This window comes from Petromyzon marinus, chromosome 21 (assembly GCF_048934315.1).
Source record: "Petromyzon marinus isolate PM22_M1 ecotype Great Lakes invasive population chromosome 21, UKy_Petmar_22M1.pri1.0, whole genome shotgun sequence".
Lineage (NCBI taxonomy): Eukaryota > Metazoa > Chordata > Hyperoartia > Petromyzontiformes > Petromyzontidae > Petromyzon > Petromyzon marinus.
In genome coordinates this window covers 9,985,334-10,003,436 of record NC_133687.1, presented here as the reverse complement: position 1 = coordinate 10,003,436, position 18,103 = coordinate 9,985,334, and the positions used below count along the sequence as shown (strand labels likewise).

At 53.5% G+C, this 18,103-nt stretch overlaps 1 protein-coding gene across 3 annotated transcripts in view; it reads right to left on the bottom strand.

Annotated features, from left to right (window-relative positions):
- LOC116944419 (uncharacterized) overlaps positions 1-18,103 on the bottom strand; it is a 177,028-nt gene that overhangs the window by 6,797 nt on the left and 152,128 nt on the right. For all 3 annotated transcript variants that reach the window (XM_076068541.1, XM_076068542.1, XM_032958011.2), the window contains 6 exons: positions 15,034-15,153; positions 13,108-13,282; positions 9,864-9,988; positions 8,834-8,942; positions 7,918-8,091; positions 1,594-1,813 (listed from right to left, as the gene is read on the bottom strand). In XM_076068541.1, coding sequence (XP_075924656.1) covers positions 1,594-1,813; positions 7,918-8,091; positions 8,834-8,942; positions 9,864-9,988; positions 13,108-13,282; positions 15,034-15,153 — 923 coding nt within the window. The remainder of the gene's footprint in view (positions 1-1,593; positions 1,814-7,917; positions 8,092-8,833; positions 8,943-9,863; positions 9,989-13,107; positions 13,283-15,033; positions 15,154-18,103) is intronic.

Below are 18,103 nucleotides of genomic sequence, written 5' to 3'. Positions count from 1 at the left end.
GCTGTCTTTCACAATTATCATTCCCCACCGTCTAAACACATCCACGGAGAACGAGAGGAGCGACGGAGAAGAGACACATGTAACAACTGTTGCCTTTTGCTATGCCAACAACAGTTGGGCCCCGTCTCTATTCAAGGAACGCTATGTGAAAGTGTCGGGGATCCGACACCAAATATAACCGTCGGATTAAGAAGTCGTAGCTCAAACACTGCTCTCGGCTACCGCCCCCCCTCCTCCTCTTCCCCTCTGCGCGAGAGCCTCGGATTGTCGTCGAATCTCCGCCGCGATTCGTCGCCGGGATGATTCAATGTTCTCGCTTCCTTCGCCGACCCGAACGTTAAAAGCACCCCCACCCTCCCCACCCCCCCCCCCCGCCACCTCGGAACACCGGTGACCAACTTGAATCTACAAGTAAGTGGCCTCACCCACCTCCCCAACACCCCCCCCCCCACACTCCCCCCTCCCACCCCCCACACACCAAATCACGAAGGAGGTCTTTGGCTTTGACCCGCCGGGCATGCTGGGGCAGATCTCGAGTGCGCAGGCGTTGCAACGAGCGGTGGTGTGGACACGTTGGGGGCCCTGAGCAGATATTATTTTTGGGTGCCCCCCTCCCCACTTCTCCCGCCCCCCCCCCTCCCCACCTCGCCCATTCTCCGCTCTTCCTTTCAATGTATACATTCCGAGTGAGATGGAAAAAAAAGATATGTGGACAAGAGATGGAGTGAGAAGAGAGAAGCATGGACAAGAGACAAGAGATGGAGTGGGATGAGAGATAAAGAAGAGATGACGATCCAGTGAAGTGATAAGAGATGTCGGTGAGAGGTAGAGGTGCAGTGACGTGAGAGATAGAGACGTACGAGTGAGACAGAGTGAGATAAGAGAAATGTGGACGAAAAAATCGGGAGCCCCTTGAACCACTTGGGGGCCCTACGCATTTGCTTGGTTCGCTTCCTATGCCTCGCGCTGCCATGCGTGTGCGCGTGTGTGGACACAAAGGGGCCCCGTGACATTGTGTCTCAGAGTCTGCTGGCTCTTTGGCTGGCTTCCCGGTGGAAATTAGCGGCGTTTATTTCAATGAATGGCTGTGTTTGTGAATGTAAGCGAGACGCGAGTGGAAGGGACAACGTGATGATGATGACGTTTTAACACGCAGCAGGAGGCTTTCGCGACCAATATCATCCAATTAGCTAAGGCTTCTCACGTAAACAGAACGTGCCAATCCGTTACTAGTACGGCACGCCGGTGTGGTGGAGAGTCAAGCCACAAAATGTACAATCTAAGCACGACGTTTCACACATCTGGCTGTCATCTGATGAGGCTGGTTGTAGTTACTGGTCGAAACGTCGTGCTCAGACTGTAAATGTCGTGGCTCTCCTCTCCAACACACCGGCGTGCTGTACTCGTAACGGATTGGCACGTTCTGTTCATGTGACAAGCCTTGCTAATTGGCTGTGTCGGGTGGTGGCGGGTCTAACGACACATTCATATATTTGCGCGATCTAACCCCAAAAAAACCTATATTTTGGATAATGATGATGATGATGATGACGTCACTCCACCGCTTGGGGGAGAAGAAGAAGAAGAACCGACCTGGGTGGGTAGAGCTGTGCGGGGCCGCCCTCGCGGCGCGAGCGCATCAACGCCTTGTACTCGCCCACGCGGAGCCGGCGACCATCCACGATGCACGTGCGCTTGGGCCGCGGCCGGTACTTGTAGCCCGGGTAGCGCTCCAGGTGAAGCTTGCTGAGCCGTGCCTGCTCCTCGTAGTACGGCTGCTTCTCCTGGCTCGACATGGCCTTCCAGCGGGAGCCTACAGCGGGGACAGACAGGGGGAGAGGGCGTGAGTGGTAGGCCTGCTCGTCCGGGCTCGACATGGCCTTCCAGCGGGAGCCTACAGTGGGAAGAGAAAGGGGGGCGAGAGTGGGAGAGAGGGAGAGAGTGGTAGAGTAGGGCTGCTTCTGCTGGCTCGACATGGCCTTCTTGCGGAAGCCGGCGTGCGGACAAACACACGCCGTTACCGTCGTTACCCGCATGGTGTCATTGCTATTGGTAAACCAGGAAAGTCTCACTTGACACTTAACTTTCTGGAAAAAAAGGTATTTTGTGGGTTATCAAGATATTCTAGGACACCTCTTAATTGGAATGGCAAGGGACAGAAACCTGGGATGTGAAGATCGTGGTGTCTGTGCCTTGAAGTCCGACAGATTACCGCTCCACACCAACTCTCGAGTGACACGTGACGAACGTAATAGTTGGCGACGGTAGGTCCTTATTTTGACTGCTATTTCACCCAAGCCCAAACAAAATATCTCACATTAAGAGATTTGTGCGAGTACAAAAGGATTACGTGCGGATTTTGCGGTGAGTGACGCTGCTGGCCATGAAGCATTTTATACGATCGTTTTTGGGAGGATGCCCCACATCGCTTAAATGACCATTCATTTGTCATTTTGCGTAAAATTGGGAAAGAACGTCATGTAAATAAACACGTTGGTGCACGGGATGTGGCCGGATGGCGCAAAGGTCAGAGGTCGGAGCTGACTACTGCTGTTATATAGAATCCAGGTTTCAGCCACCTGAAACGGATAGACCCACGGACTTACGTATACACCCATAGACTGACATAGACTGAGTTGTGATTGAACCAGGTTCTCTCAAGTGTAGCGAGTCTCAGCCCAGTAACAGTGACTGCACAACGACAACAAAAACAACCCATCGCAAAAAAATGTGGTTGCGCACTTAACTTACGTAAATTCCGGCTCTCCAGAAATTAAACGTTAGCTCGACTATCATGCGACGAATGTTACTCTCGTATGCCGAGCGGGTGGGAAAGTGCTGCCCTCCACCATGTGTGGACCAGAGATCACTTGAAGGGATCTCAGAGGTAGCTCTGCACTATCCCCTTCCGCGGGCCCGTTCTCCAACAACGAGAATTGCAATGCCCTCTGAGTGTTCTGAAAGGATTCCTCGTCGCAAGGTGTGTTAAAGCCAACAACACAATCGGAATATTTGGGTGAAATTGACAAAAATAACAATCGGCGGGTTCGTCAATAACACCGCGTGGCCTGGAAAGAAAAAATATATAATAGGTGACGTTTCGGGCAATGTTCCTTCTTCATGGCGCATAAAACAAACAAATCAGCTGGTAATGCTATCAACTGTTTTTATTTTACCAGGTAAGGCCCACTGAGCTGTATAGCTCTTTTCCAGAAGTGACCTGGCCACGAATGATAGCTCAATGAAGTGGCTTATCACGTGGACTTTTATAGCAGCCGAATACTCTGAACGCACGTTCAGGGCCCGGAGAAAAATCCACGCGACCACGGCGAGAGAGACACGCGCACTCCAAATATACGCCAGGCGTCAGGGTCCGGATTGAACCCACGACCTCCTGTATACCAGGCGAGGGCGTTAACATCTCGCCATCGCGGCGCCGCATGCCACTTAACGAGTGGAAAACGCAATCAAAAACAGGTACAATGCGTTTCTGTTAAACCGTTCAAAGCGAGCCTCTGTGGAATTGCATCACTTAGTGGTTTCTCTTCTTTAACCCGGGTGCCATTAAATGACACATCCACGCGCCGCGTTAATAATTTGACCACCGCCAAATTAGTGTTTTGTTATGGTACCCGGCCACCGTGCTCTCACAAGAACGTGTGCCTCGTTCGTCGCTCTACTGGTGCCCGTGGGTCACGCTGCTCGGAGCATAGAAGATGGATCGGAGTACAGTCCAACGGTGGATTTTTATGCACCGCCCTCTGCTGTCAACATAGCCCTGCTATATCGCTGGTGGTTGCCCATCCAAGGAGCAATCCAAGGCTCAATGAATGCCTCTTTAAGTTATTATTCATGCATCACCATAATATTTGTTCATCAAAACACAGATCGATCCGCAGTGTTTCTAAATGATAAACCTGCTTACGTGGAGAATATAACAACTGCTTAGCGATTGAGCCCTTATATATGTATATTTTGTAAGTGTCTGAGCACAGTAGGCCCAGAGCCCCTAAACGTCACACAGCCAGCCACAAACAGCACTCTCAACCTAACCCAAAATAAACCAATTATGAATCGTAATATTGGTCGTAAAAGCCTACATATGAAGTTAGCACGTGTAAAAATAGAGTTAAACACGTGAATTGTGTTGGCCAACATGATTATTATTATTAGGGGCTTCTATCCCAATTCTTATTTCTTGTCGGTGAACGTGCGACACTCTATTCACCTGTGTATGTATGCAAGTTGAACTTACGTACGTAGCCAACCATGCTAACCGGAGGTGCGGGGGATCTAACCCAACCGCGTACAGCGTACGGCATGTGTTTTGTCACGTGTTGTGTGTCACGTGTCGTGTCGTGTGTCGTGCCGCTGTTGCATGTCGCATGTCGTGTTGTTGTCTGTCATGCCGTGTGCCATGTTGCATGCCGTGTGTCATGTCACGTGTCGTGTCGCATGTCACGTGACGTGTCGTGTGTCGTGTCGTGTGTCGTGTCGTGTGTCACGTGTCGTGTCACGTGTCGTGTGTCGTGTCGTGTGTCGTGTGTCGTGTCACGTGTCACGTGTCTCGTGTCGTGTGTCGTGTCGTGTGTCGTGTCGTGTGTCACGTGTCGTGTCGTGTGTCGTGTGTTGTGTGTCGTGTCACGTGTCGCGTCGTGTGTCATGTGTCACGTGTCGTGTGTCGTGTCACGTGTCGTGTCGTGTGTCGTGTCGTGTGTCACGTGTCGTGTCGTGTGTCGTGTGTTGTGTGTCGTGTCACGTGTCGCGTCGTGTGTCGTGTGTCGTGTCACGTGTCGTGTCGTGTCACGTGTCGTGTCGTGTGTCGTGTGTCGTGCCGTGTGTCGCGCACGTGCCACTAATTCAGAGGGAGCCACGCCCTCCTCTAATATGCTAACAATGCTGCCACGCAGCACAACGTAGTTTGGCTGAAGCAAAGAGGCATCGGAAGCACACAAACGGGTTGCAGCCCGCGCCGCCAACTCTTCCGCTGCAGACCAAACCCAGTCACGCGTTCCTCGGTTGGCCTAGGCCTATCGTCAGGCCCGTGCAGTCATGCTGCGACGGAGTTCTGCGCAATACCGGTAGCAGATCTCGGCGCGGAACAGTTCCTGCCGCCCGAACACAGGCGCCAATTCCCAGACTGTCCGGGTCGGGGCCATTTCCGGGTGGCCACCCTCCTCCTCCTCCTCCTTCCAGCTCGCGTAATAGGGCCGGGTTGTCGCAGCTTGCAGTCAAATTAAAGGTCCGCGCAAGTGGGCATGCCCACGCGTGCAGTGCTTTGTTTCAAATTATCCGCGACGTTTCGTTTTGTTCTTTTCTTTCAGCGACTCGCCGACGGGCGCCGGCAACGATCGGAGGTCGCCGCGTGCGTGCGCGCGATCCCGCGAGCACGCCGTGCGATGGAAGATCCCGCGGGCACGTCGCGTCGTCCTCTTGGTGCTCAATATCGTCGCTCCGTAGTCGCCGTCGCTCGTCGAGACGCGAAACATTTACGGCGTCAGAATGATTCACGTTGTAGAAAATATGACTCTTGCCCCCGGTGGAACGCTTATTGACGCTGGCCTCGCGATCCCGAGGTCACTGGTTAGGTTCGGATACAGCGTGAGGTCGGCCATGGCCGGGAATCGAACTCGGGTGGCCAGGCTCATAGCACGGTGTGCTGAGCCCGCTATGCCGCCGCTCCTTCTCAATGATTTGGCCGGTCGTTTGATTTTTTTTTTACTACGCACGAGGTTTCAACGTATTATGGCAAGGAATGACTGTTGTCGGACGCGCAGTGACGATCGGCGTTCATGTAGCGGGCGATCCACTGGTAAGCGTGGTACCACCGGTGGATTACTTCGATTCGCTCCCCAAGGCCACGTGGGTTCGCTGCCAGAGCGAGCCGCTCATGACGGGAAGGTTTCAGGTTCAAATCCTGGTTGTGGGTTTTTTTTTAGACTCAGCCCATCGTCCCCCCTAGGGTCGACAAAACGAGTGCCACTTTGTGGGGACGTGAGCGGCAGTTCGTCCTGCGAATTAGACTCACCCCCTAGACCTTTAAAAAAACAAAAAAAGCGAATTTTATTGACTTCCGTGCACTTAATTTACACTTTCGTGTGGAATACAACAGCGGTTGCCTCACCCCTCCCACCAGAGGATTGTGGAATTTCCACCACTGGCTCAGGGCTGGTAACGGGAAATGGGCACTTGCCTCAGTACTCGCTCATTTGAGTCCCCGGAATAGGTGACAACTACGAGGTGACAACATCACCACCATTACCACCAGGACTTGCCAGGCGTTGTATGCGTCGGGGTGGGGGTGGCTTCACTTTGGTAGCCATCAGGTGGCGGTGCCGAGTGTCAACCCCCCCCCCCCCCCCCTCATGTTCAGCGCCGTGCTGGGTTCTCTACCGGGCTCTACGGTTTGCTCCCCACACGAAGCCCAAGAATAAATCATCGGGTTGGCCAAACATTCCAACGTAGCGGGACTCTCCTGGAAAAAAATAATGCCGGAGACTCGCCGGCACTTTCCCGGCTAATTAATCGGTATAGTAAACAACAAAAATTTAGTCCGTCCTGTTAATTCGACGATCTGCTGGGCTTCGATGAAATTGGAGGGGGGGAAAAAAAAACTAATTTGCTTTGTGTCTCGACTCCGACGGCACGATTGAGTTATAATTTAGTGGTCGCCTGGAACCTAACCACAAGAATGTTAAATGGCAGCGAAGTGAAAAGCCTCCACTTCCCCCCACCCCCCCCCCCCCCCCGCTTAGCCATCGCACACAAGATAGGAGGGGGCCAGGGCGCTCGTGCTTTTGGATAATTCCACGGGATTTGCTCAGACAAGTTACGCGTGCGATGGATGTGTCCGAGCGCTCACGCTTTAGCAATGCGGTTAACACGCACGCGCGCGCGTCAATTGTCGCTGTCCGCGTGTGCGTGCGCGCGTCTCCACACGGAGCTGTTCCCTCGGGGTAACATGATGAATCAGGGCGACTGCCCTGGGCCCCGGGCTTTGAGGGAGGGAGGGGCGGCCCGCCTATGGTTCCACGTCATGGTGTCAGATGGAACACTTCCGGATTAGTTTGAAAGCGTCGGGGGGGTCCACACGGTCTGGTTTTCCCCGGGCTCCGTACCACCCCTTATAACACATTTATAAAGAATGCGATCTAACCCAAAAAAACTTTATTATGACTATGTATTTTTTGTTGTGGTAACGCTCTGACCCCATGCCCCTACTGGACATCTGTCAACAAGCGCTTTACAGCTCGTCGGGTTCCTCAAGTATAAATTTATATTATGATTCTGATTCTGTTTAACGTGCTCGTTTAACGTGATGTTTCGTGCTGGCAAAAGTGATGTCACCCGATATCACGTGACTTCACGTTCCATGGGAAAAGAGCGGAAATGATGTCACTTCCTGTAGCATCGTGTTTTCGGATCAACATTCAGAGTCAAATATTAACTTTCGTATAGTCCACAGTTTCGTATCTAGGCCAGATTTTAAAACGCTTCAGATTAATCCTCAAATCAGGAACACGCCCTTGATACACAGTATATGTATGCGCACGTGTGTGTGTGTGTGAGAGTCTGTGTGTTTGTGCACAAGTGAACGGTAGTGTAGCGCGACAAGCCCGGTGACCCGAGTTCGATTCCCGCACACGGCCACCACCAGTGACGATTATCTAAACCAGTCCTGGGCCTCGCCTAGGTCAATTCAGCCATAAATCAGGACCTGGTGCGGTGTGTAAAAATATCCACTGGGGATACAAAGGCAGTGGGGCGTGGTGCTCACCACCCACCCCCTCGTGTACCGTAGTTGCTCGCTAACGGCACTTGCCCCAACAGTCTTGCTCGAGTTGCGCACGTCTCTAGCGAGCGCGACTATGGGGGTGAGTGTGGGGGGGGGGGGGCGAGGCCGAGTGTGACGCTCACCCAGGATCTTGCTGATGCTTGAGTTGTGCATGTCGGGGAAGGCCTGCAGGATCTTGCGCCGCTCGTCCTTGGCCCAGACCATGAACGCGTTCATCGGGCGCTTGATGTGCGGCTCTCCCGCGTGCCGGCCTCTGCCGTCACGGAACACCTTGGCGTCCCCAAACACGCCGCCGCCTGTCGCAGGGACGAGCGGGAGATGCACGACAAACGCAATACGCGCGTGCGTGCGCGCGTCTGTCTGGAAGTCAGTGCGTGCTCTGTATGTCAGAGTCTGTACGAAGGGGCATCTCGGTCGGTCAACCCATGGCACCCGGGTCTGTCCCGTGGCCTCCTGTCAGCGAGCCTTCGACACTTCGCGTGGCCTCAAAGTGCACAGGCGGCGTGATGACGTCACTGCCACTTAGCGGCGACTGTCGGGTTCTGTTGTTGTTGTTGTATGTCAAGTGTGTGTATGGGGGAGCGGTAGTGTTGCGGTTAGCGTGCTGTGCTACGAACCCCGCAACTCGAGTTCGATTTCCGCTCACAGCCAACACCGGTGACGAACCGGTCATGGGCCTCGCCTAGGTTGACTCAGCATTAAATGAATACCTGGTGCGGTGTGTACACATCAGCACTGGGGAGACAAAGGCGGCCGGGCATGTGCCGTGCCAGCCTTCATATGTGCTCGCTAACAGCACTTGCCCCAACAGTCTGCTAAGGCTATACGTGTATCTGCGCCTTTATCTCTGTATGTGTGTGCCTCCATGGGTGTGCCTGTATGTCAGTATGTGTCTGTATGTATGTCAGTGTGTGACTCGATGCGTGTGTATGTGGGGAGCGGTAGTGCAGTGATTAGCATGCCCCGCTCGGCCTAGGTCTGCGCATTGTACCACTGAACATGCAAAGTACGAGAGAGTTAAGATAACCGTGCATTTACCATCCATCTCCTCGCTGGATGCCCGTTCCACTCCACCGAGGCCCGACTTCCCATCATCCCTTGCCTCTCCCATCATCCTTTGCATGAGGCTCTCCAGAGCAAGCTTCTCCTGCAATGCATAATAAGAAAGGTGGCACCATTATCACACCGAGCAAAAGTCATGTACTCGTCACTGCTGGACCAGGGCCAGTTTCCTAGAACTGTCAATATCAGGCTCTTGGAGAATGTGGTACAGAAAAGCTTGGGATAGTATAATCTGTCCCTTCTGTATGGGATAGAGTGTTTCCCCCTCACATGTGTTGGGTTTTCTCTGGGTGCTCCGGTTGCATCCCACTCATCCCTTGGCTAAAAACATCTGAATTATTCGAGGATTTTCAGAGCTTATACAATCGTTGGTAGCTGCCAGCTCACTCCCGTTTCACTTACAATCTGTGTCAAGCAGCTTTAGCACAACAAGCTCCAGGAAGTCAAAATAAAATTCAGCAAGTCAGAATAACTGTGTCACCTTACCCGGCTTCTTTAAATTGGAGTCATGATCTCATAGGAACAACCAAAACTATAAAACCACCAACCAAAACCTGTTACAAATTAATGCATTATAATTGTATTCTAATTTATTCACGCCAATGATGAACAAAATATGCACGATTCATTATAATTATAAAGAATATATGAGCCTACTCGTTATGGTTATAAGGTGTGCTCTGATAATTATCATTATTACATATATTATAATAATAAATGCACGTAGAAATGATCAGAGCGAGCATGCTGATGGCTTGGCATCGAACTGCATGGGCATTATTATGCCCTTCAAGAGTCAGAGCGATCTCATGCTCAGATTAGCATTGATACGGTGCTCATCACCTGTGCACAAACCTGAGCCAGTGGTGAAAATTCCTCATTCTCATGGCGGGAGGCGAGTCTGTCCAGAGGTCAACCACTGTTTACTGCCCCACAAAGTGGCCACTCATTTTTCCGCTCGCCGAACCGTTGAGCCAGATGCTCCCCTTCGGGTGTGGGGCCTTACCGTGACACACCGGCCGCTGTTGATGAGTGCAGCAGCAACTTTCCCATCATGCCTCGCTGCACGCTCCTGCTTTACCTCTGGGACCCGGTGCTGAGTCTGGGCCGTGAGGCCTTGATGCAGCATTCCTGCGCGGGGCGCGACACGCGCACACACACGACACGTACAAGCACACCCACACATACGCGACACATACAACAACACGCGCGCACATGCGCGCACACACACGCAGGTACACACACGCAGACACACACACGCACACACGACACGTACAACCACACCCACACACACGCGACACATACAACATCACGCACACACGCACGCGCGCACACGACACGTACAACCACACACACGCACACACAAAAAGGCAAAGATTATTAATTACTATTAATCTATGACTTAAATATCTGTGCTCTATAACCATATTAGCCTATACAAGCTAGAGTGGTATGAATCTATAAAATCTGCAGCTGTATGAACAAACATAATCTGTAGGAATACTCTAGAATCTGCAGTGGTATAAAAACATATAAATCACAATCAATTCTTAAATATTCTTGGTTCTTTCGGTAAAGTCACGTAGATAGGAAAAAATAATCAAAATAATAAAATTTAATTATTTTCAACTGATAATTTATATTTATTATTATTTTTTGTTTTTGTTTTCTATCTACGTGACTTTACTGAAAGAACCAAGAATATGAATTCCTGCAGTCACGAAAGTCTTACGTCGCGACCAGTATGATGCATAACATAAATGTGTCGTTAAACCCGCCACCAGAACGTGGCCAATTCGTTATTAGTACAGCACGCCCGTGTGTTGGAGAGCCAAGCCACAACATTTACAATCCGAGTACGACGTTTCGCCAGTAATTACAACTAGCTTCATCAGGCGACAGCCTGATTTGTGGAGAAATCCTCCTGTTTCGTTCCTTAAATAGAGGGGTAGATGTGATGACGTCACTTGTGAGCCCTTCTTGAGCAAAGAGGGGGGGATTAATTAATGCATATAGATGATAATGGGTATCCATTGCAGGTTGGGTTATTTATATGGTGTTCAACGCACATTATGCATGTGCATTAGGCACCATACTTCAATGGGGATTACCGTTGAACAGAGCGAAACGTCGTACTCAGATTGTAAATGTTGTTGCATTGCTATCCAACACACCGGTGTGCCGCTGTACTCATAATGAATTTGTATGTTCTGTTTACGTGATAAACCTTACTTATTGGCTGTGTCAGGTGGTGGCGGGTTTAACGACACATTTATATATTTACGCGATCTAACCCAAAAATAACCCATTCAATCGCTAGCCCTGCTCACTCGGCCACAAGCTTCGCCCACACAGTTTTTTATTTTACCAGGTAAGGCCCCACTGAGCTATATAGCAGCTCTTTATCAGAAGCGACCTGGCTATTACAAATGATAGCTCAACGAAGTGGCTTATCATCATGTGGAAATTCATAGCAGCAGCCACTCACGAAAATTTTAAATGTGGAGGGAAAAACCGGAGGATCCGGAGAAAAATCCACGCGATCACAGGGATAACATGCAAACCTCAAATATACAGCCGGGGTCAGGGTTGGGACCGAACCCAGGACCTCCTGTATACCAGGCAAGGTAGTTAACGTCTCGCTATCGTGGCGAGATGCTTTTGTTTAACAATGTCAAAATTTAAGAGACCAAGATAACAGCGAAATACCGTTCAACCGGGGACACAAACAACAGACTTTCACAAAAGCGTCGGTTCTCGGTGACACGGGGATGGACTCTCTGAAGCAGTGTTTCTTCACTAATTTCCAGAGCGGGGTTGGGCACTTTTGCTGAGAAGACATCATCAGTGTGAGGGCCTTGATTTTGAGCTTTCGTGACTGCAGGAATTACTCTTTGGTTCTTTCGGCTAAAGTCACGTATAAATATTTTTTTTCTTTCTTTCCACGTGACTTTCCCGACTTTCCACGTGACTTTACCCACTTTCCACGTGACTTTACCGACTTTCCACGTGACTTTCCCGACTTTCCACGTGACTTCACCGACTTTCCACGTGACTTTACCGACTATCCACGTGACTCTACCGACTTTCCACGTGACTTTACCGACTTTCCACGTGACTTCACCGACTTTCCACGTGACTTTACCAACTTTCCACGTGACTTTACCGACTTTCCACGTGACTTTCCCGACTTTCCACGTGACTTTACCAACTTTCCACGTGACTTTACCGACTTTCCACGTGACTTTACCAACTTTTCACGTGACTTTACCGACTTTCCACGTGACTTCACCGACTTTCCACGTGACTTTACCGACTTTCCACGTGACTTTACCGACTTTCCACGTGACTTCACCGACTTTCCACGTGACTTTCCCGACTTTCCACGTGACTTTACCCACTTTCCACGTGACTTTACCGACTTTCCACGTGACTTTCCCGACTTTCCACGTGACTTCACCAACTTTTCACGTGACTTTACCGACTTTCCACGTGACTTCACCGACTTTCCACGTGACTTTACCGACTTTCCACGTGACTTTACCGACTTTCCACGTGACTTCACCGACTTTCCACGTGACTTTACCGACTTTCCACGTGACTTTACCGACTTTCCACGTGACTTTACCGACTTTCCACGTGACTTTACCAACTTTCCACGTGACTTTACCGACTTTCCACGTGACTTTCCCGACTTTCCACGTGACTTTACCAACTTTCCACGTGACTTTACCGACTTTCCACGTGACTTTACCAACTTTCCACGTGACTTTACCGACTTTCCACGTGACTTTACCGACTTTCCACGTGACTTTACCGACTTTCCACGTGACTTTACCGACTTTCCACGTGACTTTACCGACTTTCCACGTGACTTCACCGACTTTCCACGTGACTTCACCGACTTTCCACGTGACTTCACCGACTTTCCACGTGACTTTACCGACTTTCCACGTGACTTTACCGACTTTCCACGTGACTTTACCGAAAGAACCAAAGTGTGTGAGGGCCGCCACACATTTGAAATCACTTGGGTTTTGTGACAGCAGCACGAAGATAATTTAATGGGGGGGGGGGTGTTTTCGCTATTTGTGTTTTGGCGGGGGCCGTACATCAGGGGCCGCCAGTGCCCTGCGGTACCCTACAATTAAAAACACCGCTCCCAGAAGCCATGGGGGGGGGGCCTGCCCCAGCCAAAGTGGGATGACGTTTGTTGGCTCTCTCCCCCTGCGGGTTTGTGGGGTTCTCACCGAAGGCGGTCATGTTGTTGCTGGCGCCGCTCGCTTTCCCCAGCACGGCGTGCAGCAGCGGCAGCACGGAGGAGGAGGGGGGCGGCCCCCCCCCCAGGCCCCCGCCCAGCACCTCCAGCATCGACGAGGCCGCCGAGTGAGCGCGCGATGACAGGTTTAACGGCTGCGGGGCCTCCTTGCGCACAGGACAGCGACACGCGGGGTAAATGAGCAGCCCTGCCATTGCTCGGCTCGCGCCACTGCTGGCGGGAGGGGGCCTCCTTCACTCGAGGGTTCTTTGGCCTACTGGTAGGAGCACGTACGATTTACTCCACCACCACCACCACACGCGACATGCCGATCGATGAAGTGTGGTTGTATGTGTGAATGTACGTTGATCTTGGTGGGTGGGGTGGCTGGGCGGGTGGGGTGTCTGGGCGGGTGGGGTGTCTGGGTGGGTGGGGTGTCTGGGCGGGTGGGGTGTCTGGGCGGGTGGGGTGTCTGGGCGGGTGGGGTGTCTGGGTGGGTGGGGTGTCTGGGCGGATGGGGTGTCTGGGTGGGTGGGGTGTCTGGGCGGGTGGGGTGTCTGGGTGGGTGGGGCGTCTAGGTGGGTGGTTTTTCTGGGTGGGTGGGGTGTCTGGGTGGGTGGTGTCTGGGTGGGTGGTTTGTCTGGGTGGGTGGGGTGTCTGGGTGGGTGTCTGGGTGGGGTGTCTGGGCGGGTGGGGTGTCTGGGTGGGTGGGGTGCCTGGGTGGGTGGGGTGTCTGGGCGGGTAGGGTGTCTGGGTGGGTGGGGTGTCTGGGCGGGTGGGGTGTCTGGGTGGGTGGGGCGTCTGGGTGGGTGGGGTGTCTGGGTGGGTGGGGCGTCTGGGTGGGTGGGGTGTCTGGGTGGGTGGGGCGTCTGTGTGGGTGGGGCGGGTGGGTGGGGTGGGTGGGGCGGGTGGGTGGGGTGGGTGGGGCGGGTGGGTGGGGTGGGTGGGGTGGGGTGGGCGGGTGGGTGGTGTGTCTGGGTGGGTGGTGTCTGGGTGGGTGGGTGGGGTGTCTGGGTGGGTGGGGCGTCTGGGTGGGGTGGGTGGGCAGGTGGGCGGGCGGGCGGGTGGGCGGGTGGGTGGGGTGGGTGGGCGGGTGGGTAGGGTGGGTGGGCGGGTGGGTGGTGTGTCTGGGTGGGTGGTGTGTCTGGGTGGGTGGTGTCTGGGTGGGTGGGGTGTCTGGGTGGGTGGGGCGTCTGGGTGGGGTGGGCAGGTGGGCGGGCGGGTGGGCGGGCGGGTGGGTGGGGTGGGTGGGTGGGGTGGGTGGGTGGGGTGGGTGGGCGGGTGGGTGGGGCGGGTGGGTGGTGTGTCTGGGTGGGTGGGGTGTCTGGGTGGCTGGGGCGTCTGGGTGGGTGGGGTGTCTGGGTAGGTGGGGTGGGTGGGGTGGGCGGGTGGGTGGGGGGGTGGGTGGGTGGGCGGGCGGGTGGGTGGGGTGGGTGGGGTGGGTGGGGTGGGCGGGTGGGTGGGGCGGGCGGGTGGGTGGGGTGGGCGGGTGGGTGGTGCGTCTGGGTGGGTGAGGCGTATGGGTGGGTGGGGCGTCTGGGTGGGTGGTTTGTCTGGGTGGGTGGGGTGTCTGGGTGGGTGGTGTCTGGATGGGTGGGGTGTCTGGGTGGGGTGTCTGGGTGGGTGGTTTGTCTGGGTGGGTGGGGTGTTTGGGTGGGTGTCTGGGTGGGGTGTCTGGGTGGGTGGGGTGTCTGGGTAGGTGGGTGGTGTTTGGGTGGGTGTCTGGGTGGGTGGGGTGTCTGGGTGGGTGGGTGGTTTGTCTGGGTGGGTGGGGTGTCTGGGTGTCTGGGTGGGGTGTCTGGGTGGGGTGTCTGGGTGGGTGGGGTGTCTGGGTGTCTGGGTGGGGTGTCCGAGTGGGTGGGGTGTCCGAGTGGGTGGGGTGTCTGGGTGGGTGATGTCTGGGTGGGCACTCCGTTACCTTGCAAGCGCTCGTCGGGCTCTTGTCTCTGTCCCGGTCTCCCCCAGCCGGCGCCGGCGGCAGCGACACCGAGTGGCACTGGGCGGGCGACTGCATCGCGGCCAGGTGAGCGGCGTAAATCTAGCGGAGAAACGTGACATCCGTAAAAAAAAATCATTTCTAAAATCAATGAACACCCAATCAAGGCCCACCCACGACAATCAATGGTCAAGACTCGTAACGGAGTGGCAGCCACAAGGGGTGGAACATATGTCACGCTTCTTTCGTACCGTACGTAGACAACCGTGCTAATCGGAGGTGCGGGAGGCGAAGGCACGTCAGAGGTGAGTGCAGAATGGTAACGGCGCAGTGGTTGAAAGGGATACGTGGAAGTGGCGCTATTAAACCTGTTCGTCCTGGAGCCCATGATCACTAACATACACCTACACTGGCACTCACTCGCACATAAACACAAAATATGCAAGAGTGTAGCCGACAGGCTGTTGAGGCAAGCGCTGTTAGCGGGCACCTATGAAGGCTGGCACGGCACGCGAGGGCCGTTGCTGGCCAACATCGCGGCCGCCTTTGTCTCCCCAGTGCCGATGTACTCGTTTAATGCTGAGTCGACCTAGGCGAGGCCCAGGACGGCTTCAAATAACAGCCACTGTTATTCGTCGTGAGCGGGAATCGAACCGCGGGGTCGCCGAGTTCAAAGCACAGTGCCCTAACTGCAAAGATATTGCTCCCCACGCACGCACGCGCACACACACACACACGCACACACACACGCACGCACACACACACACGCACGCACACACACACGCACGCGCACACACACACACACACGCACACACACGCGCACGCACACACACGCACGCACACGCACGCGCACGCACGCACACACACGCACGCACACACACGCACACGCACGCACACACGCACGCACACACACGCACACACACGCACTCTTATTCAGGCATGAAACCGTCAAACTCGCAGGCTGTTGCGTGGATACCGTGCACGATCAATTACGCCTGTAGGCTAATGGTGTGCCGCTACACCACATCCTACACTCGCGAGGGGTGGGGGGGCCCCCATACCACTACGGTTGAGAAATCTTATCGAGAAACAGGTGAACGTCTCCGCAAATCTGGCTGTCGCCTGAAGAAGCTGGTTGCAATTACTGGCGAAACGTCGTGCTCAGACTGTAAATGTTGTGGCTTGGCCCTCCAACACACCGGTGTTGCTGTACTAGTGACGAATTGGGCCACGTTCTGTTTACGTGACAACCCCTTACTAGTTGGCTGCGTCGGGTGGTGGTGGGCTTTTAACGACACAACATTTATATATTTACACGATCTAACCCCCCCCCCCCCAAAAAAAAAACCCTTTATCACGGAAGGTTGAGAAACACCGCTGGGGCAGCTGCCCACGTTGAACCCGGGATGATGAGAAGCTCTCGCCCCTAAGCGTTCTAACCCCGCGAGCACCTCCGACAAGCACCGCTGGCTCCGCACGGCGCGTGTCCGATTCCCTTCGAGAGAGTCAAACGACCCCAGCGTAGCGGCAACCGGTGGTGGCATTAAATCGGGGCCTCTTCCCTGCACTGGCATCTCTCAGCAGCAGCAGCAACAACAACAACATGATTGTCATCGTGCTGAAAGGGGAACAAATAATTAGCAAGATGCAAGGTCAAAGGTGGAGTTTGACTTCTATATTTGGAGAGGGGGGGGGAGGAGTGTTCGCTTTAACCCTCAACATGCGTGTAATAATGTTTATTGCAGTGGTTCTTAACCTTTACTGTAGCCTCGCACCCGTTTGGTTCTCAATCGTAAAAAAAACAATGTATGGAATGTCAATAGATACATAGAGTTTGATAGAAACAAAGTAAATTGGTACTTTAAAAAAAGTCACGTAGAACAAAAAAATAATTATAAAAAAGGACTTTCCCCCCCCCCCTTCTTGATGACGATTGCTTTGTGTTGCGATCGAAACGTCGTAGTTTTTTTTGTTTAATAAGATGTTGTTCTACGTGACCTTACCGAAAGACATGCCCGTGCTTAATTAGCGTTTTAGATTATTTACCTTCGAACAAAAATCTGCCCGTGTCTCGCTTACCGCCCCCCCCCCAGATAGGGCATCTCGCACCCCCAGATGGATGCGATGGATGCGTGCACACCCAGGTTAACAAGAACCACTGGTGCTTTATTGTAAACTCCAGAAAATAAATAAAGGTGTCCAGTTATGGCGGGGCACTGCCCCCCCACCCCCCTTCAAACTCGCATGGCCTTGCCAGCCAGAAGTGGCCCAAACCCCAAGTGAACGGCAGCAATCGTAAACTTCGGGGGGAGGGGGGAAGTTTCTTCTTGGCAATCTTTTGCAGGCCTCATTACCCCCCCCCCCCCACCTCCTCCCACCCACCACCTTGCCCGTCACTTTCGCCCCGATAAGTTTTAGCAAACATTGTTCGGGGGGGGGGGGGGGGGGGGAAACTTCCCACTGTTTTGCGTGCGCGAGTGTGCGTGCGTGAACACCGGGGCTAATTACGTGCGCACGTAGGTCAGAGGTCCAGGAACTTTCGCACATTGGGGAAGGCGGCCGAGGAGGGGCGGGGGCGGGGTGGGGGGGGGGGGTTAGCGGCCGAGGGAAGGTTGTTAGCTTTGTGAAATCGGGACAATTGAGCTATTAGTCGTAGACAGATGTGTACATGTCCCACTGAACTTCTTTCGCCCCGTACTTAGCCAACCGTGCTAAATCAGGAGGTGCGGTGCAAACTGGGGGTTGGAGTAACTCGGATTAATAATTATCCAAGAAAGCCTCATCGCTTCTCGTGACACGTTATTCATGGGGTTCCTTCCACATTGGAATGCCTGGAACCATTTCGATACGAATGAGAGAGTTGGCTCCGTGGGGAGGGGAGATCGGAAAACCTGTGAGAACTAGCCTTTTGCCTGTCCAAGGACTGGCGTATTGCAGTAAATCTGAAACTTGCAAGCGAAAAGCAGTCCGCGACGTGATATTCACTGCATTAATGCAGTGAATAATGCAGTTAATATCACAGACCTATTTCATTTTAAGGTTATAATCCCTT